General features: G+C 48.5%; 3 protein-coding genes across 7 annotated transcripts in view; 1 reads left to right on the plus strand and 2 right to left on the minus strand.

Moving 5' to 3' along the window:
* Positions 1-295: 295 nt before the first annotated feature.
* On the minus strand, positions 296-17022 carry DDX56 (DEAD-box helicase 56). The gene is made up of 14 exons (XM_077118367.1): positions 16655-17022; positions 16357-16518; positions 15571-15731; positions 15242-15412; positions 15010-15100; positions 13925-14169; positions 13480-13599; positions 12741-12854; positions 12551-12645; positions 11308-11381; positions 11131-11220; positions 10268-10373; positions 8482-8558; positions 296-8002 (listed from the first exon to the last, which is right to left on the minus strand). Exons 1-14 carry the CDS (start codon positions 16712-16714, stop codon positions 7925-7927), a joined length of 1644 nt encoding a protein of 547 aa, XP_076974482.1. The 5' UTR covers positions 16715-17022; the 3' UTR covers positions 296-7924.
* Positions 17023-19932: 2910 nt separating this feature from the next.
* TMED4 (transmembrane p24 trafficking protein 4) lies at positions 19933-26397 on the minus strand. Of its 4 annotated transcripts, none has more exons than XM_077118388.1 (5): positions 26290-26397; positions 22123-22223; positions 21756-21881; positions 21398-21544; positions 19933-20961 (listed from the first exon to the last, which is right to left on the minus strand). In XM_077118388.1, the coding sequence occupies exons 2-5, from the start codon at positions 22204-22206 to the stop codon at positions 20812-20814; spliced, it is 507 nt and encodes a 168-aa protein (XP_076974503.1). In that variant the 5' UTR covers positions 22207-22223; positions 26290-26397; the 3' UTR covers positions 19933-20811. The 4 variants fall into 4 exon arrangements, with proteins under 4 accessions (XP_076974503.1, XP_076974518.1, XP_076974497.1 ...); XM_077118403.1 differs by having other exon boundaries at positions 26322-26344; XM_077118382.1 differs by lacking the exon at positions 26290-26397 and adding an exon at positions 22559-22799.
* Positions 26398-26472: 75 nt separating this feature from the next.
* OGDH (oxoglutarate dehydrogenase) overlaps positions 26473-27089 on the plus strand; it is a 136221-nt gene continuing 135604 nt past the window's right edge. For both annotated transcript variants that reach the window (XM_077118310.1, XM_077118299.1), the window contains exon 1: positions 26473-26593. The gene's annotated coding sequence lies outside the window, so the exon portion shown is untranslated. The remainder of the gene's footprint in view (positions 26594-27089) is intronic.

The following is a 27089-nucleotide window of genomic DNA, read 5'->3' on the forward strand; positions in this document are numbered from 1 at the left end:
TTGAAACCCTAGGTCATACTGAGTCTTCTCTAGATAACCATGTAATAGTTTGCCCTGAGGGCATAACTGCCCCACCTCCAGCCTGCCTTGAGGAGTTGGCCACCAAACCTCTACCTGAAGGGATTAGCCCAGATGAAACTGCAAATGAAGGCCCTGAAGCAAATGGCTTGGAACGTATTTTTAATTCTTTTCATGACCCACCCCCACCACTCCTCATTTCTTCCAGACCGATAACTAGACTAAAGTCCCAACAAGCCCCTAAAGGTGAGGTACAAAATATCACACATGAGGAGGTACATTATACTCCAAAAGAACTGTGTGGCTTTTCCAATTTATATAGACAGAAATCAGGGGAATATGTGTGGCAATGGATTTTAATGTGTGGGATTATGGTGGGAGGAATATAAGGCTGGATCAGGTTGAATTTATTGATATGGGCCCACTAAGCAGAGATTCTGCATTCAATGTTATAGCTCAAGGGGTTAAAAGGGTATTAACAGTTTGTTTGGATGGCTGGTTGAAACATGGAGCAAAAGGTGGCCAACATTACATGAGGTTGAAATGCCATAACTGCCCTGGTATAATGTAGATGAGGGGATCCAGAGGCTTAGAGAGATTGGAAAGCTAGAGTGGATTTATCATGCAAAGCCTGTTCTTACACCCCAGGAATGTCCGGAGGATGCACCTTTTACCAGAACAGTGAGAAATAAATTTGTGAAACTAGCACCATCATCCCTAAAGAGCTCCGTGGTTGCACTTCTCTGTAGGTCAGATAATACTGTAGGAACTGCTGTCACTGAGCTGGAATCCTTAAACACAATGGAGATGATGGAATCCCGAGTTGGTAGAAGCCAGGTGGCAGCACTTAATTGCCAAAGACAGGGTAGACATGGCTATTATAATAGACAGCAAACTCAAAGCAGGTGTCAAAATTATATGACTTGCAGAGATTTGTGGCATTGGCTAGTAAATCGTGGGGTACCTAGAAATACAATAGAAGGGAAGCTACTAAATTCTTGTTTGAGCTGTATAAACAAAAGAGTTCTAGACCAAGTGAACAGAAGTCTAACCTGAATTTCAAAAACACAGAGTCACAGCCCCTTAATAAATTTCCAGACTTGAGACAGTTAACAGACCCAGAACCCCTTGAATGAAGGGGAGGCCAGGTCCCTTTGGGGGAGAACCCTGTTACACTGCCACAAATTTATACTGTTAATCTTCCTCCAAGCCTTCCCCAAGGAGACTGACGGCCTTTTACCAGGGTAACTGCATTGGGGAAAGGGAAATGATCAGATATTTCGGGGATTATTAGACACTGGTTCAGAAGTGACATTAATTCCAGACCCAAAACGTCACCCTGGTCCACCAGTCAGAGTGGGGGCTTATGGAGGCCAGGTGATCAATGGAGTTTTAGCTCAGGCCCATCTCACAGTGGGTCCAGTGGGCCCTTGGACCCATTCTGTAGTTATTTCCCCACTTCCAGAATGCATAATTGGTATAGACATACTGAGCAACTGGCAGAATCCCCATATTGGCTCTCTAACTCATGCAGTGAGGGCTATTATGGTGGGAAATGCCAAGTGGAAGCCACTAGAACTGCCCCCTACCTAGCAAAATAGTAAATCAGAAGTAATATCAGATTCCTGGAGGGATTGCAGAGAATGCTGCCACTCTTAAGGACTTGAAGGATGCAGGGGTGGTGATTCCCACCACATCCCCATACAACTCTCCTATTTGGCCTGTGCAGAAAACAGATGGGTCTTGGAGGATGACAGTGGATTATCGTAAACTCAACCAGGTGGTAACTCCATTGCAGCTGCTGTTCCAGATGTGATATCATTGCTTGAGCAAATCAATACATCCCCTAGTACCTGGTATGCAGCTATTGATCTGGCAAGTGCTTTTTTTCTCAATAGCTATTAATAAGGACCACCAGAAACCGTTTGCTTTCAGCTGGCAAGGTCAGCAATACACTTTCACTGTCCTACCTCAAAGGTATATCAACTCTCCAGCCCTATGTCATAATCTTGTCTGCAGGGACCTAGATCGTTTCTTCCTCCTACAAGACGTCACACTGGTCCATTATATTGATGATATCATGTTGATTGGACCTAGTGAGCAGGTAGCAACTCTTCTAGACTTACTGGTAAGGCATTTGCATGTCAGAGGATGGGAGATAAATCCAAGAAAAATACAGGGGCCTTCCATCTCAATTAAATTTCTAGGTGTCCAGTGGCGTGGCGCATGTTGAGATATGCCTTCTAAAGTGAAGGATAAGTTGCTGCATCTGGCTCCTCCAACGACCAAAAAAGAGGTACAACACCTAGTTGGTCTCTTTGAATTTTGGCAACACATATGCCTCATTTGGGTGTGCTACTCCGGCCCATTTATTGAGTGACCAGAAAAGTTGCTAATTTTGAGTGGGGATCTGAACAAGAGGAGGCTCTACAATAGGTCCAGGCTGTTGTACAAAGTGCTCTGCCACTTGGACCAAATAGTCCAGCAGATGCAATGGTGCTGGAAGTGTCAGTGGCAAATAGAGATGCTGTCTGGAGCCTTTGGCAGGCCCCTATAGGAGAATCACAATGCAGACCCTTAGGACTTTGGAGCAAAGCCTTACCATCTGCTGCCAATAAGCTACTCTCCTTTTGAGAAACAGCTTTGGGCTTGTTACTCGGCCTTAGTAGAGACTGAACACTTAACCATGGGCCACCAAGTTACCATGAGACCTGAGTTGCCTATCATAAGCTGGTGTTGTCGGACCCACCAAGTCATAAAGTTGGGCATGCGCAACAGCACTCTATTATAAAATGGAAATGGTATATACAAGATAGGGCCAGAGCAGATCCTGAAGGTACAAGTAAGTTACATGAAGAAGCGGCCCAAATGCCCAGGGTCCCCACTCCTGCCGCATTACCTTCTCTTTCCCAGACCAGAGCTATGGTCTCTTGGGGAGTTCCTTACAGTGAATTGACGGAGGAAGAGAAAACTCATGACCATGTCAGCTGCATCCACAGCTTATTCCATTTGTAGTCAGCCAAGGGGAGTGCCTTCTGCAATGAGTGATGCTCAGTCTAATCACTGGAAGCCTTTTAAGGAAGATTCAGAAGAGACAGGCTCCCTTCCTGCTTCGGCTGGCAATCCTCTCCTGTGGAGTTTATCCAGACCCTCCATTGGAATCGTCGGCTTCACAACATGCCCTGCATATTTTGGACTCTGCATTCCCACAGTCACATGAGACACTTTTATAAATTTATATTTGCGAGTGTTCCCTGTTGATTCTATTTCTCTAGAGAACCCTAACTAATATAAAAGGCATTGATAATAGGATGGTAAATGGGAAAAATACACATAATGCAAACTACGGATGACAGTTACCAATAATATTAGAATATTCTTCCCATCAATTGTTAATAACACCAATGCTAAGTATCAATAATAGGGAGGAAAAGGGATATGGGGGCTTTGTTTATGGAGCAATGAAAATATTCCAAAATTGACTGGTGATGAAAGCACAACTCTGTGGTTATACTGTGAGCCACTGGTTTGTATACTTTGGATGCATTGTATACTGTGAGAATAAAACTGCTTTAAAAAAACAAAAAGCAAAGCAAAAAGCCCTGCCTCTCAAACTGTGCACCTCGTCCTGCAGCATCAGCCTCACTTGGGAGGTTGTCAGAAATGCAGAACCCTAGGCCCCACCTCAGACTTACTGGCCTGGAGTCTGCATTTTATGAAGCTCCCCGCATGATTTGGATGCACACGTTACAGTCTGAGGAGCACGGTGACAAGACCCACTGCACAGGGGCATGGTAGATTCAAGATAAAGCACAGACAGGATGCTGTGCAGGGCCAGGCCGTGCCAGGGGCTCTGCATCCTGCACAGGACATGTCTGTCTGCTGCATGCTAACACTCTCTAGGCACCTCTGCCTCCACTTACAGCTGAGAACACAGGCAGGCCCAGGAAAAGCGAGGAGCCTCATTTGGGGCCACTCAGGAGGTGGTTATTGCTGGCATCACCCTCAGATCTGGACTGTCCAGCCATTGTGGCTTGCCAAACCTGCCCCAGGAACCTTCCAGAAGGCAGTTTTCATTGGAAGACTCCCTTGAGGTACATTTCTCACCAGTGCAGTCACTGCCAAGGATATCCTCGGCTCGCTTTATAATAATAGGACATGCAGCTGAAGGTGTTCTAAGAGTAAGAGTGTGGGTTTGCCTTGCGGAATACCTGGTGTCTGCCCTCGCCTCTCCAGTCAGTGATCATTTCTTCCTTTCCCATGTGAACATTGCTGTAATAACTGCAAAAGAAACCTCTCAATCCCTTCCTCAAGGCGGGGTGTCTGGATGGTAATTTTCCTTTCCAGGAAAAAAGGGTGAGATTTAGCAGAGGCGCCACCTCTGCTCGAATTCAATTTTATCACCACTGTCTCCAGGTGAAAACCACCCAGAAGACCAAAGTCCCATGAATGAGTAATTCCCCCAAAGCTGAGTCATTAATCCTCAGCAGATGGGGCTAGAAAATTGTGCGAATAGGAACTGCGTTTCAATGGCTTTATGCTCTAGGTTCAGAGGTTTCCAGAATGCTCTGTTCTCCTCCAATCTGTTATCACAATTACCTCAGCAATCTGATCAGAGTGCTCCCTGCTTCAAAGTCCCCTACTCCATTCTGCATCGTTTGAGATTTTAACTGGTGGATGTATTATCTTTGTAAAAACAATACAAAGTGATTTTTTTGGCCCCAGTTGCACATCTTGGTGCAGACCACTTTGATTTACTTTCCATTTCTCCCTGCCCCAGGACATTTACACAAGCTAAATCTTCCCTCCCTTCCTCGATGCAGCCAGCATTCCTGGGCTCTCCAACTGGGTGAGCAACCTGGTATAACCCTCCTAAAACCCTGAACTTGCCCCACAGAATCATGTTGCCTCTGTGCTGTGCTGCAAGCTTCTTGGCCAAAGCACACATGCACTGCTCGGTGGAGTTGGCTGCGGCTATAAAGGCAGGGTTAGTTGAAGGCCAGATTTGTAAGTCCCCTCTCGGCCATGAAGCTCCTCAAGTGGAGGGGGCCATAGCTACCATTGGGCACTCAGCAAATTGAGTGTGTGTGGCTTTGCCAATGAAGGGCAGGAATTCCACTTCAAATTCTCCCAGGAGAAACCCTAAATGCCTCATCACTGCACTTTCCTGACCTCACAGCCCTGAACCCTTCATTAAGCCACCCAGCCTGAGGCTGTTCCAGTTTATCTGCTGTTTCACATAGCCCTAAACAGCCAGACAGCAGATGGGTGCTGGGATTTCCCGAAGTTGGGGTCCTCTCCGGAAAAGCCCTTTACTCTCCCAGCCTCAGGTGAGCACAGGCACCACCTATCCCTGGACAGCCTGTTTGAAGTCATTGTCTGCTATCATCTGCATATAATCGCCAGACTGCCCTGCTTCTTGGGGTGGGAAACACTCTTGTATATAGGGGAAGGGTCCTGGCTTTGGTATCAGAACCAAGAGGCAGTGGTAACCCTGTCCTTGAACAAATGCTCGGCTCCTGGAAGCCTCGGCTCCCTCATATGGAAATGGGTGTATAAGAGTGCTCACCCCCTAGGGTAGGTGGGAGTAAATGAGATTTCTGATCCACTGTGCACTGTCCCTCTGGGCTCCAAAGCCAGAGCAGGATGCCAGGGTCAGGGCGCAGGGACAGGCCTTCCCGTTCTGTCCCCACTATTCCATGAGTTCAGGGCCTACCAAACACCAGGGTCCACTCTAGCTGAGGGATATACACATACTAGAAAACAGCCTGGTCTTCAGAGTACTTGGGGTTGCCTTTAAGCACCCCATGAGCAGTACCTGTTTCTCCTCTGCCAGTCTCAGCAGCTCTGGAGAAGAGGACAGCCTGGGTCCAGGGCTTGGCACAGCCCCTCACCCACTGTGACCTTGAGTAAGGCAGGGAACTCCTCTGAGGCTCAGCTCCCCCATCCCTAAATGTAACAGCCTCTCCAAGCACTGTCAAGAGGCAAAAGTAAAGGCACACAAGAGATGCTTAGCACAGGCCTTGGCATAGAGAGAGCATTTGGCAAGCAGTGGTTGTGCTTTCACTGATGCTCCTGCGCCCCCACTGCCCCCAAGACCCCAGCTATTCCACAATGGGATTCACAACTCAAAACATACACACCACTGTGGAATAAAAAAATACCCAACCTTCTCTCCTCCTGGTTCTAGGATGCAAACTCATTGGCAGGGGGGTGGGGGCAGAGTGACATGGTCAGAGGAACAAGGACATTTTCACAACAGGTCAGCACAAGTGCGAACACATACCACTTAAGAGGACAGCTTGTTTTCAGAACCTAGTCAACAACATGAGTGTCCAGAGCACCCTACCCTGGGACCCAGGCCTGGCTCCCAGCCCCCTCCTGGAGCAAGGTGGGAGACCCAACTGGGACTAGATGATAGGCTGCCACTGGGCACTTATCCTCTGTCTGCCCATCTCCTTCTCCATACTTTGGGAAAATGCCCCCCGAGGTTACTCTAAATATAGAAATGCCCACAAAGAGATCAAAATTGTGTTAGAACCTAGAAGATACTATAAAGTTCTTTAAAAATACTCTTCTGTGTTGCAGCAACCTCATTTGGCCCCATTAACTGAACTCACTATTGCCCTCCTCCACAACTGACCTTGCATCAGTCACATCCTGGCTGTACTTGGGGTTGCCTTTAAGCACCCCATGAGCAGTACCTGTTTCTTCTCTGCCAGTCTCAGCAGCTCAGAGGTAAGAGGAGCAGGGAATGTTGAGACCTCATGTCTAAATCCTACTACACCCAACCTGTAACTGAAGGGCCAGCCTCCTCTCCTTTCTATTGGCCAGCTTTTGCTTTTAGATAAAACTGCTCCGTTTTCTTTCTAAAATACTCATGCATTTCCAAGTTTCTTCCCTGCTTTCTACCAACCCATCTCCTTGAGCCTGTCTTCCTAGAAGGACTCTGGGTCATAGTCTTGTGACACCTGATAAGGGAGTGGTGAGGCAATGGAAGAGTGATAAAAAGCCAGTGGGTGGCCAGAGGGATGTATGATCAAGGCCACTTTGTCAGCAGTTTTGTTGTCCCCTGGTCACCTAGCAACCGAGCAAAAGGAGAAGCTGAAGGCTGGGAACTTCTTGATGGCAGCCTGGAAGATGGCAGCTGGGTGGGAGGCTGGGCTCAGGACAAGAAGGAAAAGTGTCTTGCACTTATAAGTAATGCTTATGCATTTGTACACTTACACAGGAACAGACTAGTTCAGTAAGGACCCTCGAGAGACAGACAGGCATTCCACTAGCCCCAAGGAGGCAGGGAGCTTTTGAATTACTCTGTGAACATACTGTGTGTATATTCTTGGAAGAGGTGGGGTATCAGGCTCACAGCCAAAAAGTACACCTTCCCTGGGGGTGAAATGTAGTGTCCGAGTTTTGTCCACCAGGTGGGTACTGTAGATGTGCAGGCTGTAAGTCCACCAGAGATGGGCAGGAAGGGCTCTGCAGCCAGGATTAGGCAGGGGCCAGCACGACCCGAGGTATATGATGGACAAGGGCAGGATGCAGTTCCCAGCAGGCTTGTGGTCTTGCAGCTGTTTCAGCCATGGCCTGAGGCCTCTGGATCCAGGTGTTCACAAGGTGGCCTTTGGTGGCCAGGCCAGACACTGCAGACAGAAATGGAGCCAGACTCTCCCTATTCCCAAGACTTTGGAGGTTAATCCTGGGCTTACGTGCCAACGCACAAACAGGGGCAAGTAGAATATTTATTCTGTCGAGAGGCAGAATACCACAGCTCTGCCTGTACCGTGGAATTCAGTCTGCCCAGTAGGCACAGATGGTCACTCCTGCTTGATGAGAGTGGGAGGGCTCCCACTTCTGTTCTCAGGCCAGGAGTGCTCAGGCTTGGGAACCACACTGGTGGTTAGCCTCAGGAGGGCACTGCCGTGGGCATGGGTTTCTTTCCTCGGTGCCTGAAGCTGCGCAGTGGGTTCTGGGTCCTCGTCTTCTACAGGAGGAAGTTGTAGGTTGGTTAGGAGAAAATGCCTCTATCTGCCATAACTGAGACAGACACAAAACGGGCAAAGGGTACCCCTAAACTCCTCTGCAAGCTGGGAGCAAGTAAAGAATGGAGAGGCTGCTGGGCACACTGAAGAGGACAACCCTGTTCCTTCCATGGCTTTCCTTGTCCTCTAGACCTCTGTCCTTTCCTCACTCTACTGTTTCCCAGAACCTCTCCACTTCATGGTTCTCCAAGGAGAACATATGGGGAAGAAGAGAGAAGCCCCGCTTTGGGTGGGGGATTCTGCTCTAGCAGCCAAATTTTGGGAACCTGATTCTTGGGAACTGTCTGAGGACAAGATTCCTAGTTCCTGCCCTCCTAGGGACAGGGCCCAGCTGTACAGGCACACTCTGTAACAACTGAAGGAATCAAGGGGAAGAAGAGCCCAGTGCGGCAGCCCTGAGAGAATCTATATGTGGACCTACCTTGACTTTCTTGTAAGAGGTGGAAGGCTTCTTCCGCTTCTTGTGAGGGCGGACAACGCCACGCAGGGCTGGAGGGACTGGGGAGAGAAGGACCCAGAGCCTCAGCACAGCAGCCACCCAGCCAGTCCACCTACCCTTTGCCTCTTCAGGACCCCTGCATGGTTGCCTTCTCCTTGTCAGCCCTGGGGTCCACGGGACTCAGATTTCTGCTGACCCTTTTCTCTTTACTGCCTCACCCCTATATGCGACAGCCCTAGCCTCTTTCCTCAGTCCATGCTCCTTCCTCTCTATACCCCATTCCCCAGTGAGCTCAGTCATGCCAGAGCTTCAATCAGCTCCTCAGCAAGCCCCGTTCCCAAGCTCCTTCTCCAAATCCAACCTTGATAGATATACACTGTAGGCCCACATTCTGAGAGGCTATGGATGCCTAGGACCAGAAGTAGGGGCAAACAACAGTGGTGGCAAGAGCCAGGATTATAGGCACTGCTACTGTCTAAAACACTCTTCTATGTTTAAATTATTTAGAAGAAAATAAAATAAAGATTTTTAAAAAAAGAAAGTGTAGCTAAAATAGAAAAAAGCAGCCAAGAGATTTCTTCATAGAAACATTCTAACTCAGCAAATCTCAAACTGTTGTCCCTTCCCTCCACCCCAACCCTAGCCCCCCATCACCCATCTCACCCCATCCTGAAGCCCACTGTACCAATTCCTTCGTCTGCCTCGTCTGGGCCAGGCCACATCTCAGCCCTCCCCTACTCTGTGACAGAGGGCCCTCCACATGTTCCGCCAGCTCAGGGTCTCTGGGGATCTTTGCCCCTCCATCAATCTCCTTCGCCAGTGTTTTTATTGTCCTGTCCCTCTAGATTGTTCTCTTCAGATTGGCTCAGGCCATCCCAGCACCACCATCGTCCCCGGTCCCTGGAGACAAGGCCCTGCAGCACAGCTGATGGGGTCTGCACTCACTTCCCTGTCTCTTCAACTGTTATTTTAACTCATTCTAAGGGTTTTGATCATAAAAACAATATATGCTTATGCCAAGAAAAAACAAACAAACAAAAAACCCACATCAAACATGGAAGACAGAAACACACAAAAAAACACTACCCAGAATTTACACATCATAACAATTATCCACAAGTCCCTGGACTCTAGTAGTCTGGCTCTGACCTTGCCCATGCAACAGAGATGACTTCCAAGGGTTGCCTGACCCCCATCCTGCTTCTCTTTCCAACCCCACCATGCCTTGTCACGAAAAGCCTTTCTTAGTCTTCACTCCTGGCTCTGGCGAGCCCTCATTCCAGCTTCCTCCTTTGCTGTCTCACCAGCCCCACGGCCTTGCTGACTGCTCATCTAGCCTCCATGCCCCTCTGATCTCATCCGGCAGATGGGATTTGCACCTTGCCTCGTGAACCTTGCTACACCCGGCCCGCCTGTGGCACCTGGATGGCCTCAGGTCAGTCACAGCCTTGAGCTCTAGAGTCAGCCTTCCTGGGTTCCCCTCCCATCTCTGCATTTGGTGAGACACAGATCTCTCAGTTGTGCAACGGCTTGTGCCTCTCCCATGGAGACACTTCCACCTCGCCAGGGTGCTGGGAACATATCAGTGAGCAACACAACCATGATGTGTCTGCATGGTGTGTCACACAGCCAGGAGTTGGTGGTCCCACCTCCACAGGCCAGCACCTGGAGGCTGAGGATGAAGACCCCTTTCCCCAGGCTTCCTGGTGGCCTGCCACCCTCCTGGGGCTATCCCCCATTCTCTCACCCCACCCAGGGCTGCACTCACCGAGGTAGTCAGGTACATGGCCCAGGTGAGGCTTCACCACCGCTGGGTGCAAAGGCAGGTCATGCCGCAGCAGCTGCAGGTCCCGGGGGTTGTCTTCAAAGTATGTCTGATGGGGAGAAGAGACACCACTGGGTCAGTATCTTTCTTTGTTAATTCCATAGATCTAATTTTTGAATGGGTAATATATTCTCCCCCCGCCCCCCAAATTCTGTAGACCCAAAAAGATGTACCGGGGCGTTTTCCTACCTCCCTGTTCTCATCATCCTGTTCCCCTCTCCAGAGGCGGCTACTGACAGAAGTGTCTCATGTTTCCATCTAAGACCTTCCTATGCACATGTGCAAACCCATGTGGTCAATGTTCATGGCCCTTCTCATGTGTGCCACACAGAGAGTAGCTCACCACACCCTTGCTTTGCTGCTAAATGTCATCTTAGAGACAGCTCCCATCAGGACACTGACAGCCTCCCTGCCATCTCCTCCATCTATGTAATGATTGGTTGTATGGATGGATTACAGTACTTTCCGGGAGTCACTGTGATGGACCCTGATGCGGTGTCACCTCTGGGAACTGCAATAAAGCCATGATAAATGCTAGCATGTGTGGACTCCGCATATTCCCAAGTATGTCTAGCTAATAATTTCCTGGGAGTTTAGCTTCTGGACCAGAGGGTATGACCCTTTCTTAATGCCTGATGTGGAGCTTACCCTCCACGAAGGCCAGGGCAGTGTGCCATGCCTCCCTTGCAGGATGGGGCAGCCTCTCTCATCCCTCTACAGATGGTGACCAGATCTTTTGCCCCCTACAGTGTCCCCACAACCTCCAGCTATTTCAGGCTCCACCACCCCATCCATCCCAGCAGCACCTTGAGCTTCTCAGAGTGCAGCAGCTCTTCCTTGATCTCCTTCAGCCTCGCCTCACGGATGGCCTGCTTGGTCACTGAGCGCATGGCATCCTGGGGGCAGGTGTCAAAGGTCAGTCTTCCTTCATCCCACATGAAGCCCCTCATCCTGACTCCTGCCCCTCACCATATCCAGCTCACCCTGCAGCGGTAGCGGAAACCCTCAATCTCTTCCATTCGGAACTGATAAGGCAGCAGGACAGGTGATCCATTCTCTGCGTACAGAGCAGGCATGAGGGTCAGACAAGGCCGGAGACTTCAGGAAGGGCCTGCCTGAATGGCCTCCTCCTTAAAGCCCTTTGGCACCTCTCCCCTGGCTGTAGGTGCCTGAGGGTGCTGGTGGACAGGATAACCTTTCCTTCCTCATACTAGATGCCAGTCACATGATCGAGCCTCAGGCCCCCTAACCTGCACCCCTGCCCCTTCTGGACCACGTTCCTTTCTCATCAATCGTCCTACTGGTTCTGGGATGAAGGCTAACACTAAGGTGGTGCTTCTGGAATGCCAAGCAATGCTGAGCACTGCCTACAGTAGCACATTCAGTCATCTCATCTTCTCAACAAGCCCAGGACATGCTATTCTTACTCCTACTCTACAGGTGAGTATATGAGGCTGAGAAGTCACTCCTAGGGTCTCTCCTCTCATACATCAACCAGCCTTGGTCAACCTGCCTGACTCTACTACCCAGTGTCCCTCCAGGCCTTACCCAGTGCTGAGAGCCTAGGCATACCATGTCCTTCAGGTTAACAGTGCCCTCCCCAGAGTTTACCTGCCTGGACAGCAGCAAAGGGCCCAGCTCACATGGTTATCCCATAACCTGAGGCTTTCACACCCTGTGTCAGTCACCCTAGTGAGCCTCTTTGAATTGTCCTATCCACAAGCTCCTGGGCATTGCAGTGGGGCAGCCTATCACCCCTTCCCCACAGGACAGGACACTGCTCAAGGCCTCCCTTACTGGATGTGAGCTCTGTGAGGGCAGGTGTCTGTGTGCCTTCCTAAGATGAGCACCAGGGCTCAGGAGGTGCTCGCTAAGTGCCGAGTAAACTTTTTCCTGTGTACAGTTCCCTCTCTTTCAGGGTCATCTCCTAAGACACCTTAGACATCTCCTAAGATACTAGCACCTTCCTGCTCTCCCCTGCCTCTACAATCCTTCTCATCTGCCCTTCTGCCTCAAGATGCAGACAAGTAAATACGGCTCTGGACAAATTCTTCTCTCATCTGTGGAATAGGGATAATGGTGCTTAGTACAAGGGACCTGGTAGCTGCTATCACTACTGCTGTCAGCACCACTTAGTTTAGTTTGGATAGGGCTGCTTCTCTGAAGGTGTACTGAGAGAAGCTTGGCCCTGGCCCCGGCCTGTGCCAACAAGAGCTGGGTTCTTACCTCTGCCAAGAAGCTCCTCGATCTTACCCAGGGGGGACTGCTCTGTGGGTAGCGTGAAGGTCAGGACGATGCCTGGGTTGTTAGCACGTGCTGTTCTGTGAGGAGGAGATAAGCCAAGCATGCATGCTCTGTCCCGCCCCAGCCCAGCCGTCCAGGGGGGCTGACCCACCCACCCCCCGCAAATCCCTACCTGCCGGCTCGATGGATATAGGCCTCAGGAGTAGGTGGAAGATCAAAGTTGAGAACAGCAGACACGTGGTGGAAGTCTATGCCCCGGGCCACACCTGCCTCTGGATCAGAAGCCCTGTGGGGAAAGGTTCCAAGGGGCAGGAATTTCCAAACGTTGAATAACCAGCAAAGTCACCTCTTTACGCGAAACTCTGTATGGAACCACAGGATCCTGATATATATATAATTCTGTTAGAACTGTCCCAGGAGTTGGAGCTGGTAGGGCAGCCTGGAGCTTTTGCAGCTTGGTCAAACCACAGCCCTACTTCAGCTCTGGAGCAACATGACAGAACTACAAATCCTAAGAAGCAAACAGAAAACTGTCACCCTGAGCAAACCAAGACTGGGAGTTCCACTTTCCTGACCTATCAAGTGGAGCTCACGTTTTCCCCTTAGACATCTCCTCAGAGATCACCACCACATGTTGAGACCTGCTGGGCTCATCTTCCCTCATGGGATAGCACGCATCAACAATTGGAACACTCTTGATGTGCGCGCTGTCCAGAGCCCGTAGGGAGCACCCTTTACCCCCTCCTCTGCTTCTGCGCTGCCAAGCTCAGAAGATTCTGAGAAAAGCAAGGGTCTTCATCTGCTGGATGATGCCACCATGCAGGTCCAGGAATATTCAGCTCCCTGCTCCTTGGGTTCATATTCTTCCAAAAGTCTGAAAACCAGGCTTCTCTGGGGAAAGCTGGAATTACCTGTCTCCTTTGGCTCCTTTGCCCCGCCGCTTGCCCTTGACAGAGGCCCCCAGGACTTCCGCATCAGTTGCTATGACACAGTCATAGAAGCCTTGGTTAAACTGTGAGATGATGTGGCACCTGCAGTCAAAGAAAGAAGAGAGGGTCAGCTCTACAGAGCTAGCTGGAAGCCTACCCCCTACCACTGGTGGCACTGTAACCATCACCTGCCCATTCTGACTTTTTCCCCTCGTTAACCTCTTCCCCTACTCAGTCTTCAGGCCTCAATTTGTTGAACAATGGATCATCAGGAGGTTTCTCAGATTGTTATAAGATGTCCGTTACTACAAGAACGTCCAGTATCTCCCCTATCAAGGGCTTAAGACATGGAAAATCGACTGAATCTCCCCTATTCAGCCCCTCATATCTTCAACATATGTCGAACAAGACACTGGAAGAGGCTGACCTGGAGCGCAGGGGGAGTTCTCCATTGAGCACGCAGGTGGGAATACTGAACTGCTCTAGGAAAAGGCGCAGCCGGTAACTCCGTTCCAGAGTGTTGACAAAGAGCAGGGACTTGCCCCGGATCAATGACAGCTTGAGCAGGGCATAAAGCAACAAGAACTTGTCCTCCTCAGTTTCACAGACCACCTGGAACTGCTGTAACTGGTCTGGCCCTGGCAGCTGGGACTCCTGTAACTTGAGGGTAACCTAGGAAGAGGACAGGCCTGCAGTCAGAAGACAAAGAGAAGATAGAAGTGCAACAGGGAACTGCTGGCTCTCTAACCCAAGCAGGGTAAAAATGCCTTTAAGGACTGTGGTATCCAAAGTTTCCCGTCAATTTTGTAATCTTAAAAATTCAAAATGCGGGCCGCGGTGGCTCAGCGGGCAAAGTGCTTGCCTGCTATGCCGGAGGACCTCGGTTCGATTCCCGGCCCCAGCCCATGTAACAAAAAACGGAAAAACAAAATACAATAAAACAAGAAAATGTTTAAAGATGTTTCCCTTTCTTCCTTCCTTCCTTCCTTCTATCCTTCCTTCCTTCTCTCTGTCTTTCCTTTAAAAAAAAAAAAAAAAAAAATTCAAAATGCCCCAGCTGTTGTGGTAAACAGAGTATAAAGAACTACACATAAAGTTCTGAGACAAAGAACAAAGGGAAGGACAGGACATCAACACATGATTGCACTGAGAAGGGAAGTCTACAGCAGCAACCTTTCAGAGGGGTTAAAAGTCACAAAAACAAAAACCATGGTCTTAGAATTCTGGTTTTGCTGGCCAAAGCACCTGTTCTGTCCCTGCTCAGACTTTTAGGCAATGGATGATTTGAACTAGTGGAGAGATACCACCCAGGGTTAATGAGGAAATATGTCTTGATTTTAGATGATAAGGAGGTGAAGGGAGGTTCATTACTGACTTTCAGTACCTCAGAAGCAAGGACTACAACCACCACCCCAACCAAAATACCAATATTTCTCAAAGAACTCCTTTGAGAAAGGAACATCAAGTCTTTTGAGTATTCCGATATCCAGGCATGCCTGTGGTGTCCCTTACCGGATTATGTAGTACCAGCTCTCTAAGTGCTTGTACATCCTCATTGAAAGTAGCAGACATGAGAAAAGCCTGGTAAATCCGGGGCAAGTAACTAAAACAAAACAGAGCCCAATCAAACTCCAGCTCCAAGGGCCTCCAATTGCAGCAGCTCTCATGAACTTCTGGTTACCCCACTCTAAGCCAAAATCCCGAATCACAGACTTTCCTACTAAAGATATCCCAGCCCTCTTACCAAAGAAGACTCTTGAGTTCTTCCTCAAAGCCAAAGGAGAAAAGAAGATCAGCCTCATCTACCACTAGCAGATCCAGGGAGTCCCGCAGTTTCAAGCTCTCTTGCTGCAGGTGGCTTAATACACGGGATGGGGTCCCCACCACCACATCTGGCTTCTCCATCAACAGAGCTCTACAAGCAAGAGAGACTTCAGCATCGGGAAAGGACCATTCTGACGAAGCATAGCAACTGTAACCTCACTGTGGATCTGCCGTTTCTTGCTGCACACAAACCTAATCTGATTATCTTTACATGGCTTCATTTCCCATAGCCCTGTGGCTTTCACCCACCTCTGAGAGGCTGTGTCTTCAGTGGCTGAGACATCAGCTACACGGATGTCCCGAGCACAGTAGGTAGCCAGCTGCTGAATCATGGACTGTGCCTGCCGTGCCAGTTCCTTGGTGGGCACAAGGACAAGGCCTCTCACAGCCTGTTCCACCACAGGACCTGTCTAAAAGAACAAGACTTGAAGACTTTAATCAATCAGTTCATACACTGTGCCACCTGATGCTTCTCTCTACTTCTTCCTGGCAACCTGAGCCATCCACCTCAACCCAAAAACATAGCTGTGTTCTGATCAACTCCTCATATACTTCCACCCAACTCAGAATGTAGTGTGCAGGGTTCTTTCCCTCTTTAACGACCCTTAAAAAGAGTAATTTTCTCTACAAGTTTGAAGTTATGTAAAATGTATCAGTCATAAAGTTGGTGCCTCACAATTCTACCAAGTACAAAGTAGGGTTATGTCCCTTTTTTATAGAATCAGACAGAAAAAAAAAGTGATTTACTCAAGATCACACAAAGAATGATGCTGGCTGGGCGTAACTAAAACCCAGGAACCTGAAATTCTGCCAAAGTGTTTCCCATGACAGCACAGCTTTCTTGGGCAGCCTTTTTTGAGAGTAAGCGACCAAGTGAAACGCTACTTTTGGGAAAGACATGGTGGGCAGCCACATGGTTTTCCAGGAAAACACAAACGAGTACTTAAAAGACGCCTGCACCTCCTCTACCAGGCTTTTACGGCTTGTCTCCTTCCTTCCCTCTGTTTCCAGGTTAACAGGCCTCCCGCTACCCACCGCTTTCCTGTGGAGCAGCAGCTGCAGCATCGGAATAGCGTAAGCGGCCGTCTTCCCCGAGCCCGTGCGGGCTCGAGCCAGAAGGTCCTTCCCCTCGAGTGCCAGCGGGATGGCCTTTTCCTGGATCAGTGTAGGCTGTAACCAACCCTGGTCCGTGACGGCCTAGGAGAGACAAGGAGACACGCAGCTCAGGCGACGCGGATGGGGTTGGGGAGGACCTGCCGCCCGACCCCGCCAAAACCTAAGTCTTCGAGACTGTGGAGCCCGAGAACCAATTCCTCAGCCCTTTTCTCGGTACCTGCAGGAGCCGGGGGTCGAGGCCCATGTGCTCAAAGCCCAAGAATTCCGAGTCCGACATGCTGCTCGATAGTGACAACGCGCACGCGCGGCCGATACATTTTCCCCCAAGAACGCGGGGGCGGGGCAAAGCAACAACCAATCAACGTCGGTGATGCGTCACTTCCGGAAGTGTTTGGCACTGGCCTACCAACGTCGGGTGAGTAGCGTGGCCGCAGTGCCTGCGGCGGCACCGGAAATGCGTGAGTTTTCGGGAGGAGTCCGTGGCCACTGTTTCCGCCACAGTGAGAGTAACTTTGCTTCTCTGACGGCCGAGATCCCTCATGGGATTGCCCGTTTCATTTCCTGCCACTGCCGTTGCCTCTACTTTTTCTACAAGAGAGAGGATGCGTGTGGTGTCCCCCTCCGCCCACCCACACAGGCCAGAGAACCCTGAAGTGTGTCCACACAATTACATACTTGTTTTCCAACTAGCTCTAATTTTAACAGCCTTTCAAGTATTACTTATGCTTATACTAAAACAAATACACAATCATTAATGTTTGTAATGTTCGTTTGTGTACTCCTAAAGAGGCTTATAGCCAGTGGGAAAACATCACGGTGGATCTCTTACTATTATGCATCTGCGGGGTTCTATCAGTGTAGATGTATATAACTTCTCTCCCTGCTACTATGCCTTAGGAAAAAGGTACCGGTTGATGTGTTCCAGGACTGTAATACCTGTAGCAGTGGAAAGAACATAGAAACGTGAATAGAAGCATTGGCTTTGAGTGGAAAGCAAGTGACACTGATTCTACCACCATGTTGTAGGAGTAAGGTTCAGGCTCATAGGCAGTACACAGGATAGGCTACAGCAACTGGATTGTACAAGAATGAGGACTGAAAGAATGAGTAGTACAAAGTGGAAGCAACTTAAAGTAGGTTGGTCTAGGGGTCCCAAACCTGGTTGCCTATCAGTTGTCTGAATAGCTTGGTAAAACGTAAGGATTCTTGGTCTCCACCTTATATTAGTTTTCTGCTACTGTAAAAAAATTACTACAAACTTAGTGGCTTAAAATAGCATAAATTTATTATCTTACAGTTTTGGAAGACAGAATTCTGACATGAGTCTAAATGACTAAAATTAAGGTGTTGCAGCTATATGAATGATACCGTTAACCACTGATTGTACAATTTGGATGATTATGTGGTATGTTAATATATCCCAATAAAATTGCATTTAAAAAGGTGAAAAAAAAATTAAGGTGTTGGCAGGGCTGCATTCCTTTCTGGAGTCTTTAAGGGATAAACTGTTTCCTTGCCTTTTCCAGCTTATAGAGGTTGCCTGCATTCTTTGGTTCATGGCCCTATTCCTCCGTCTTGAAACCAGTAATGGTGGGTTGAGTCCTCACATTTCATCACTCTGACCTTCTCTTTTGCCCCCCTCTTCTTTTAACAACCTTCGTCATTACATTGGGCCCACCCAGATAATCCAGGATAACCTCCCTGCGAGTCATCTGATTTGCAACCTTAGTTCCATCTGTTATTGCCCCTTTGCCATGTTAGGTAACATATTCCATTGGTTCCAGGGATTAGAACACAGACATCTTTGTGGGGGGGAGTGGTGAAATTGTTCCGCTAACCTCAAATCCAAACCTACTTAATCAGAGCAGACATAAGTGTTGCCTAGGAATCTGTGTTGGCAAGCTTCCCCAGTAATCTGGTTATCTGGTCTGACATGGGCCCAGCATCTTAGTACTGCAGGCAAGGCCCTGGCTGTTAGGTTGAGAACAGGAAAGCACCTCATATAACACAGGGCTAAGACTAAAGATAAACTAAAGATCAAGATGTGTACAAGTACAGCAAACATCAGTGAGATCTGAGGAAGCCAATCAGAGATGATAGGATGTCAAGAACTGCCCCTCCTCTTTCCCCCTTATTTGTGCTAAGGAAGGTGAAAGCTGTTTAGTAAGGATGTTATTTATACCCTAAGGAAAGAATCACTTTAGTATAAAATCAAGGGTAGCATTGGGGGTAAGGGGAGAGGTAGAATTCCTTGGATATAGCCTAATAGCTGTTTAAAAAAAAAACTTTAGGTCAGGATATATCTGTGAATATGAAAGATTACTAGTATAGAAATCCTTGTTCTCCCCTACAGCTATTAGCTGCTGTTATCCCATTTTCTGACCATCCCTATTCCATCTGCCTATGAGTATAATGGTGTAATGTACTCCCACCTGTGTCTTCATACCACTCCCCTTCCTATCAAAGATTATCAAGACAAACTCAGGACAAACAGACCCATCAGCCTAATTGAGATGCATTCAATTATGTTTACAGATGGAGAAACCTGTCTAAACAGGCTCAGCTTTCAACTATAGTTTCCTATCCTACAGGCCAGGCTACAGTCTCGCTGCCTTGATGGTTAGATTTGTTGCAACAGCCACCAAGCGAAACTCTGTACTCTTCCCAACATCAGAGGTACACATCTTACTAACACAATGGACCATCTTATTTTCCTTGTGTTAATTCTAACATGAAAAATTATGGAAACAATTTGAGATCTCCAATGAATTTTGGATTAAGTCAATTATGACAATTCACCTCAAAGGACTGTTAACACAGACATTAAGAATCAGAAATAAGGGTGGGCCAAGGTGGCTCAGCAGGCAGGAATGCTTGCCTGTGATGCCAGAGGACCCAGGTCCGATTCCCAGTGCCTGCCCATGTAAAAAAAAAATAACTAAAAAGAATCAGAAATAGGAAGACTATAAAATATTTTTTAAATGCTTACAAAAAATTAAATGAAAAAACTATAAAACTAAATTGCATATATTTTTTATAAGTAAAAACATATGTAGAGACCTGAGTATATCTGTGAAATATAACGTAGGATATAAAGAGAAGTGAAAAACAGAAGGTAAGAATTTTTTAATAAAAATATGGGCACTAATAGTATTAAGTTTTAAACAGCAAAAGGGCATGAAGGAAGTATAATAAGGTCTGTTGAAATCTGATTCCCAGGGGCTTTGAAATCCGGTACTTAATTCCTCACACAATTCCTTTCTGAGTGTCACTTGGCTAACCTTTGTAAATGGGTGAGCAACAACTGCCTTCGCTCCCTTCTCCCTGGAGGCTGTCCTGTTCAGGCCGTCCCATTCAGGCCAACTCTTAGCATCGAGTCCACACCGAGGGGTCCACTGCAGGTTGTGCTCAGAGACTTACCAGGCCAGAAGCCTTTCCTCCATTTTCCCCTGTGTCTCCCTTCTGCCCACCTATGTTATTCATTTCAAACACAGCTACTACAACACATTTTATTTCACTGGAAAAATCTGTATAAAGAACCAAATCAGGTCTCTGTGAAGAAAACATTTACCACAGCTTAAATAAAATTTAAGGGAAGGGGAAGGGTAAAGAGTGCATTGCCTTCTGCTAGCTCTCCAACTGCCTCTACCTTCTCTACGTGACAGAAATCACACATGCCCCAGAGAACTGTCCTCCTGGACCTCTGATAAGGCCTTGAGAGTAGCTGAAATGCCTGCTGTCTGACTGATGAACCACTGAAAATCTTGAGAGCTGCCATGGTAGTTACCAAACTGTGTGAATAAACACAATGCAGAAGGGACTGCAATTGTGTTTTTGGCTCTTCACACACAGGCAGTAACATTTCAACTAGGAAGGAAATATATATAATTTATCAAAAAATAGTTCTAATATATAGAAAAAAATCTCAATCTTCTGGGGGCCAAAGATTTGACCCTTATTTACATTCACAAAGCAAGTGAACCCAGAAATGACTAGGAAGTAGTGAGGCAAGGCTTCCCATGGGGCATTCAGTCACCTACTGCATAAAGAAACAAGGAGAGAGAAGTTTAAAGCAGGAGGAGAGATTTTCACTTGCTCATTTTGTGAAAGGTGGTGCAAGAAGTAAGCCTTCTTAATCTTGGGTTAGTTCACACTCTTCACAAATCCCTTTGTGACAGAATTTTGAACACTGACCAATGTCCTGTGTCCTGGAGAAGTAGTGTTAACAAGTGGCTGATTTGAATGGTTTGTTGCCTTGGAAACAATGTGGCATATATTCTTTTTTCATATTTTCCCCCTCTGAAAATCCAGGTGGATATAGTATTGGGTGGAAAAAAACAACTGGAAAGGGAAGGGTCACATGGAGAGGAGACTTTACACCAGTTTCTTGGCCTCAAAGAAACTCTTGAGGTGCCGCATCTGCCAGATGCCAGTGAGAATGAGAATGACAGTCTGGGCAATGGACCACCACAGGACTCTCTGGTTGGTGCTCTCGCTGGTCAACCTGAAGCGTTCTTCACGATACTGCATGGGCAGGGGACACAAGATTAAAGAGTTCCAGGCTATTATGAGGTCCCTCCCTCCTGTCACACTATTTGACTCCGGGCCAAAATGCCTCTGGAAACACTGCTTGTGCAATTGTTTACCCACTGGGACTGCCCCAATGAAGGGACAGTGCTGTCACTCCAAAACCATCTCTGCCATAATAGAAATCATGCTACCATTTCCAACAGGATCCTAAGGAAAACAAATTAGGCAAGGCCTATTACTAGATTATGAATCATCCTCTGTTGATTCACTTTCTATAGAATTTAAAAACTATCTAGACTGATAGACTTTATTCTATTCTCTGAAGAGCTTACTTCCTAAACAGGGAAAGCACCAAGCAGAAACTTCAAGTAGGGTTTGGGGGTAGAAAGGTCAACTGCCATCTCTTAACTACGATTAGATATGACCTTACCCTTTGGTAGTCCTGCTCTTTTTGAATCTGTTCCACCTGATCAAGCAACTGGCGGGCTCGGAGCTGCAGCTCTGTCAGTTTATCCTTGGCAGCAATCTCAGGGTAGTTGTTGGCATGCTCTCCAACCTGGATGTCTAGGTGCACACGCTAAAAGGAACACAAGGTCAGAGCCCAAAAGGCATAAAGTCAGAAGCACTTTATATTATGGGGTCCAAGTGATGAGGTCTCTGCCTGTTTCAGGCTAAGGCAGTCTCTAACTCTTGTCCCTGGCTGTGTGACAAATGATGATGGCAATAACTCAAAAGTTTAGACACAAATGAGATATTCCAAGCTGCAACCAAAGGGAAAATTCTCTTACCAGTTTGCCACCAGCAAAGAGAGCCATCCTGGTAGAGTTGGAGTGCAAGCAGATCTGATGATCACCAGGTATGTGAGAAGTGAAAGTGAAGCGGCCCTCTGAGCCATACTGCCGGGACAGCACCACCTGCAACACAGCAGCTAGTGAAAACCCTGACCCAACCAGCTACCCTCATCTTTCCTGTGACCCTTCCAAGGATCTACCCTAACATGCAAGCTTGTCAAGTCCCTGGGGGCTTGACAACTCTGTACTTGGTACTAAGGCCAGCCTAGTACATCGCATAAAGGCTATTTAAGAATGATTTGATGTAGTCCAGAAGTCACGCATGCCAGAGCCTGAGGACTGCCAATGGATATGGAGGTCTTACCTTACCGTCTGGGTCCTTCACTTCCACGTGCATCCCCAGGCCAGGGGTTGAGGGCAGGAAGACCTCCTTTTGCTTATCCCACATTTGGGTGCGATAATTCCCTGTAGAGCAGACCGACTAATCACAACCCATCGAGCTGCCGGGCTCCCTACACTCAAGATGTATACAGCCGAGACTCGGGCTCTCGTAGCTACGCGGGGAGCGAGCAGCTGGGTGCCGGACACTGCCTAGGGCCCTACCAACCCTGCTAGGTCAGGCCAGCCGCTCTGGCCTGGCTTCCTCAGGGCACCGTAAAATGCGCTGGGGAGGGGAGCAACTGGCCGGGTCTCGGGGAAACACTAGCGACGCCGCCAGACCACAGGGAGGGAGGAGGGCGCGACACGGAGGGCCGGACGCGAAAGGGAGAAGGCCCTCTCCTCCCTCACGCCCGCCTGACCGATGACCATGGTTTCGTCAGGGATCTCCTCGATGAAACAGCGCTTCTCGGTCTCGCCGATGTGGAAGTACAGCCCCCGAACACCCGCCACGCAGAGCGCGACCAACACCAGCGCCAACAGCCGCATCGCGGGTCGCCGCGGGACCTCAACACCTGCCATAGCGCGCGCCTCTCGCCCAGCGCGCCTGCGCGCCGCTTCGGGACAACGCGGCACTGCTACACGCATGCGCGGGGGTGCGCGCACGCGCAGACACAGCGCCCGTCCCAGAGCGTGGGTGGGGTGGTGCCTCTTTTCTCAACTGAGGGTTCTAAGGGGCCAGGTCTGGGTCTTGTGGCACTGAAGCCCTGGCGGTCCCGGAAGCCCGGCATTCGTCTTCCTTGCAAACCGGTGCCCTCCGACTTCCCTCGCCCCCTTTAGCATTTCGTTTGTACGGTGGCACCGAGGATGCGTCCTTGACTTTCTGGGGCACAAGCTAAGAGTAAATCTAGCAAATGTTTACTGGGTGGTGACTACGTTCTAATCTCATTGCCAGAGGCTGGCAGTACACTGGTGAATAAAATCTAGAACCCCAGCTCTACCTGCCACTCCGAAACGAGGGTCGGTTAGGGGAACTGATAAGAAACAAATGCGTAATGACAGATCCTAAAACTTTCCCGTTAGAAAACAATCCGCGTCGAGAAAACACAACGGCGGAGGAGGAAGTGGACAGGATTGGGAGGGCGGGGGCAGGAAGAGAGAGGCCAGATGAAGGGGGTGCAGCGGTGTAACTACTCAAAGTACAGCAGGGAAGCTGCTGAAAGGGTTTAAACACCTGCGGTGTGATCTATCAGACTTAAAAAAAAAAACAGTGACTGAAATCACCGCTTTGCAAGCCCTACTGGAATAACGGATCTAGATAAACATTATCTGAGAGGATTGGCCAGTGGACCCCTGAACTCATTGAGGACTTTGAATATTCCTGAGAGGGACAACCAGACACATGTGCCTCTTGAAGCGATGTGCCACCTATACAATATTCTTGTTCCTTCTCCCTGCAAGAGCTTAAAACTAGTCAAGCCTCTTGGTTTCACTACTAGCTTATGGGAAATACAGGAGTTAAAGGAGCATCTCAGATGTCACCATGAGGATAAAATCAACCAAATCCAGACTGGGAAACTGTGCAGACAAGGAAATAAACAACAAAAATGGCATTAAAAGTGGGGGAGGAAGAAACATTATGACTTAAAAGAGACTTGGGTGCACGGGTGGTTCAGTGGTTGAATGCTCGCCTTTCATGCGGGAGACCTGGGTTCGATTGCCGGACCCTGCACCCCGCCCCCACCCAAAAAAAAGAGACTTAAGAGCAGAACAACCAAATAGAATGTGTGGGCCTTGTTTGGATTGTGATTCAAACCAACCAACAAGAAAAGGATGTATCTGAGACAATGAGTGCTCTAATGTGAACTTGGGTGTTATGAGACATTAAGGAATTATTGTCGATTTTGTTGTTTTGTTGCATATCATTATTGTACTGTGGATTGTTTAAGTCCTCATCTGTTAGAGGTACATACTGTAGTATTTACAGGTAAAAATAAATACTCTGGGTAGTTCAGTGGTAGAATGCTCGCCTTACATGTGGGAGACCCGAGTTCAATTCCCAGACAATACACACACACACATCCCCCAAAATAATAACTAATAAAAAAAATACTCTGGCTGTACTGTGGAGAATGGACTACAAATGGACCAGAGTAACAGGGAAGCTTGTCAGGAGGTGACTTTGATGCTTCAAATAAGAGATGTTGATGGCAATGGGGATGAGAGAAGGAAGGGGCTGGAATATTCAGCAAATAGAGACAGCAACCTCAATGTCAAATTTTCCCTACACTTGTTCTTCAAAGTTGAAACTTGGAGTCTTTTTCATTTTTTGATATCCATCCCCTGTTTTCCCACCAGAGTAGTCGCAACTTATCAGGCAGCTCACTGTCCTCTAGGTCAAGATTTGGAAAACATAATCACCACATTCATGCACTCACACTCTTTGTCTTATAGCTGGGATGCCTGCGTCTTCATTACTGCCTGGAAGTTATCTGCCAGTACAACAAAGACATTCCTTGGAAGGAAACCAGGCTAAGAGGTGTGTGATGCAGAGCTCATCCCTGCCCACCTCCTCAGGCAACCCTTCCAGTAACTCTCTGGAAGCATGCCAAGCTTTGGTTGCTGTTATCTTGAACACTGCCCACCTTGAGTGCATCTTGTTTTGAGAAAAAAGCACATACCAAGATGTTTGTCCAAGATTTGCACACCAACCCTGGCATTTAGCCACTTTTGTTTCCCCAAGCATCTGTGGAGTGGTTGCCATAGATGCAGAACATACTCAAGTGAACTTCGTGCAAAGTACCTGCAGCTTTCTGTAAGTTCCCCTAATAAATGCTTAAGGACTGATTACCCCATGTTTAATGGTTCCTTCTTCAGAAGGGCAACCAGTGCCATTGTGGGGTGTTTTGGGGTAAGTCCAGCTGGGTCTTCCCCTATTTCTTTTTTTGGGGTGAATCCTGCTGCAGCTTTGTCAGGATGCAAAAAAATGGCTATGATGGGACCTTGGGAAGTGTATGTGGGGTACCTGGCACTTGCCTTTGTGTACTCTCCTTGCAAAATACAATCAAAATTAAAACCCTGGGCGGGCCACGTGGCTTAGCAGGCAGAGTTCTCGCCTGCCGTGCAGGAGACCCGGGTTCGATTCCTGGTGCCTGCTCATGATATATGTATGTATTTTTACATATATATATATATATGCTGCTACCTGTTTATCCTGTAAGTATTGGGATTGAACCATGATAAACAACCTTGTGACATTTAAAGAAATAAGTTCGTCAAGATAAGCCTTCCTGGGGGATGGCAGTTCTTTGGTATGGAATGTAAGCCCAGTGCTGCTAGACTTTCTTTTCTTTTTGTTTTTCTAAAAAGGTAGAAATTTGGGTGTCTTTGATTTTAAAACCTTAGCCTTTAGCTCAACTTTTGTCTCACACAACAGACAACAAAGCACAATCTCTAGCCACATTTAGCAGTCAAGCTGCCAGTTCCTGATTTCCCTACAAATCCAGTGGCAGACACTCTTCGGCTTTCATTTATTTAACCTCTCTGTTCACTATTGCCCACTCCTTCCTTCTCCTAATAGTTTGTCTTGTTCTCCTTCCTTCATTCTTTGAACAACTGGCAGAAAATGGGACTGAATATCTCGACTAAGATAATTATGGAAAAGAGAGATAAGAGGACAACTAGGAACGAGTGGTGTCATGGAGTATGTCTACACCCCTAGCCAGAACACACCCTTTGTGCAGTATAAAGGAAAATGAAAACTTAACTAGAAACTTACTTGGTTACTTATTGCGCATGGAATCAGAGCAAAAGAAGGTAGAAAGTTTGTTTATAATTAAGGGGATTTCCAGACAAAAAAAGAGGGAATGCTGTAAAGAATTTTCATATACTCACCAACTAGCTTCAATAAAGTTTTGCCATTCTTGTTTCATCTATCCTTCTAACTTTTCTCTGAAGTATTATCAAGAAAATCCCAGACATCATTTCATTTCACCTATAAACGCTTGTGTACCTTTCTAACAGATAAGGAGTTCTAAAAAGGACATTATAACACTCAAAATTTTAAAATAATTTTTTGATACCATCTAATGCTTAGTATGCAGAGTTCAATTTCCCCCCATCATTTCAAAAAACTTTGTTAGATTTGACCCACCGAACGCGTACGGAAGGGGCGGCGTGGCTCACCGGGAACCACCTGGGCTCTGCAGGCGACCACCGAGCCCACCCGGGACCGTTGTGACAATGCGGCCACGGGCCACCGGCCGCCATCCCAGCCACGCCCTCTAAACCAGGTGCCGGTTAGAGTACCGGTGCAGGGCGCGGGCGGGGCGGGCGTACTCCACTCCCTCGGGGCGGGCGACGTGCTGACGAAGCACGCAGGGGGCGGGACCAAGAGTTTGGTGCTACCGGAGTACGGTGTCGGCGCCTCATTCGGGCGGAGCCTCGGCGGGAGACAGGTAGCTGCGGCTAGGCCCGGGCGCGGGTGCGGGGAGGCCTCTGCGCGTGCGGCCAGTGAGGCGGAGGTCACGGCCAGGGGGCGAGGCCGCTGCGCCGTAGTTCGCTGCTACTGCCGCGGTGACAGTGGAGTGAGGCGGGGATGGAGCGGAGGTGACGGAGGGGGGTGGGCGGGAACTGGGGGGGATTCCTGAGGGACTGGAGTTGCAGCCAATAGGGCGGCGGTGGTCGCCTGGCGGGCTGAGAGTGACAGGTGCGAAGGGCTCGCTCGGGGCGCGGAGGGGCTCGGAATTGGCTGTCGGCTCGATGGGGGCGGGGCCTCCGCGGCGGGCGGATGTGAGGGAATGGGCTGCAGCCGCTTCCAGGGTGACCCACAAGGTCGCGAGCAGGCGTCACGTGGGAGGGGTCGTCCCGGGCAGGGTCGCGCCCCTCCAGGCTGCCTTGGGCTCCGCTGGGGGTTCTGCAGTCTCTCCGAGGAGCGAGCTTTCTCCCGGCTCG

The sequence above is a fragment of the Tamandua tetradactyla genome, chromosome 1 (assembly GCF_023851605.1).
Source record: "Tamandua tetradactyla isolate mTamTet1 chromosome 1, mTamTet1.pri, whole genome shotgun sequence".
In the NCBI taxonomy this organism is placed as follows: Eukaryota; Metazoa; Chordata; class Mammalia; order Pilosa; family Myrmecophagidae; genus Tamandua; species Tamandua tetradactyla.

What these genes read in the sequence shown, in the direction of transcription:
- DDX56 (XM_077118367.1), bottom strand. Translation starts at nt 16,714, where the DNA reads ATGTCGGACTCGGAATTCTTGGGCTTTGAGCACATGGGCCTCGACCCC. An exon ending in AGCTGGTACTACATAATCCG is followed by an intron (nt 14,170 to 15,009) that starts GTAAGGGACACC and finishes TCCTCTTCCTAG; the next exon opens with GTTACCCTCAAGTTACAGGA. An exon ending in TGCACTCTGAGAAGCTCAAG is followed by an intron (nt 10,374 to 11,130) that starts GTGCTGCTGGGA and finishes TCTCCCCATCAG; the next exon opens with ACATACTTTGAAGACAACCC.
- TMED4 (XM_077118382.1), bottom strand. Translation starts at nt 22,784, where the DNA reads ATGCGTGTAGCAGTGCCGCGTTGTCCCGAAGCGGCGCGCAGGCGCGCT. An exon ending in TGACGAAACCATGGTCATCG is followed by an intron (nt 22,224 to 22,558) that starts GTCAGGCGGGCG and finishes TCTGCTCTACAG; the next exon opens with GGAATTATCGCACCCAAATG. An exon ending in AAGAGCAGGACTACCAAAGG is followed by an intron (nt 20,962 to 21,397) that starts GTAAGGTCATAT and finishes CTGCCCATGCAG; the next exon opens with TATCGTGAAGAACGCTTCAG.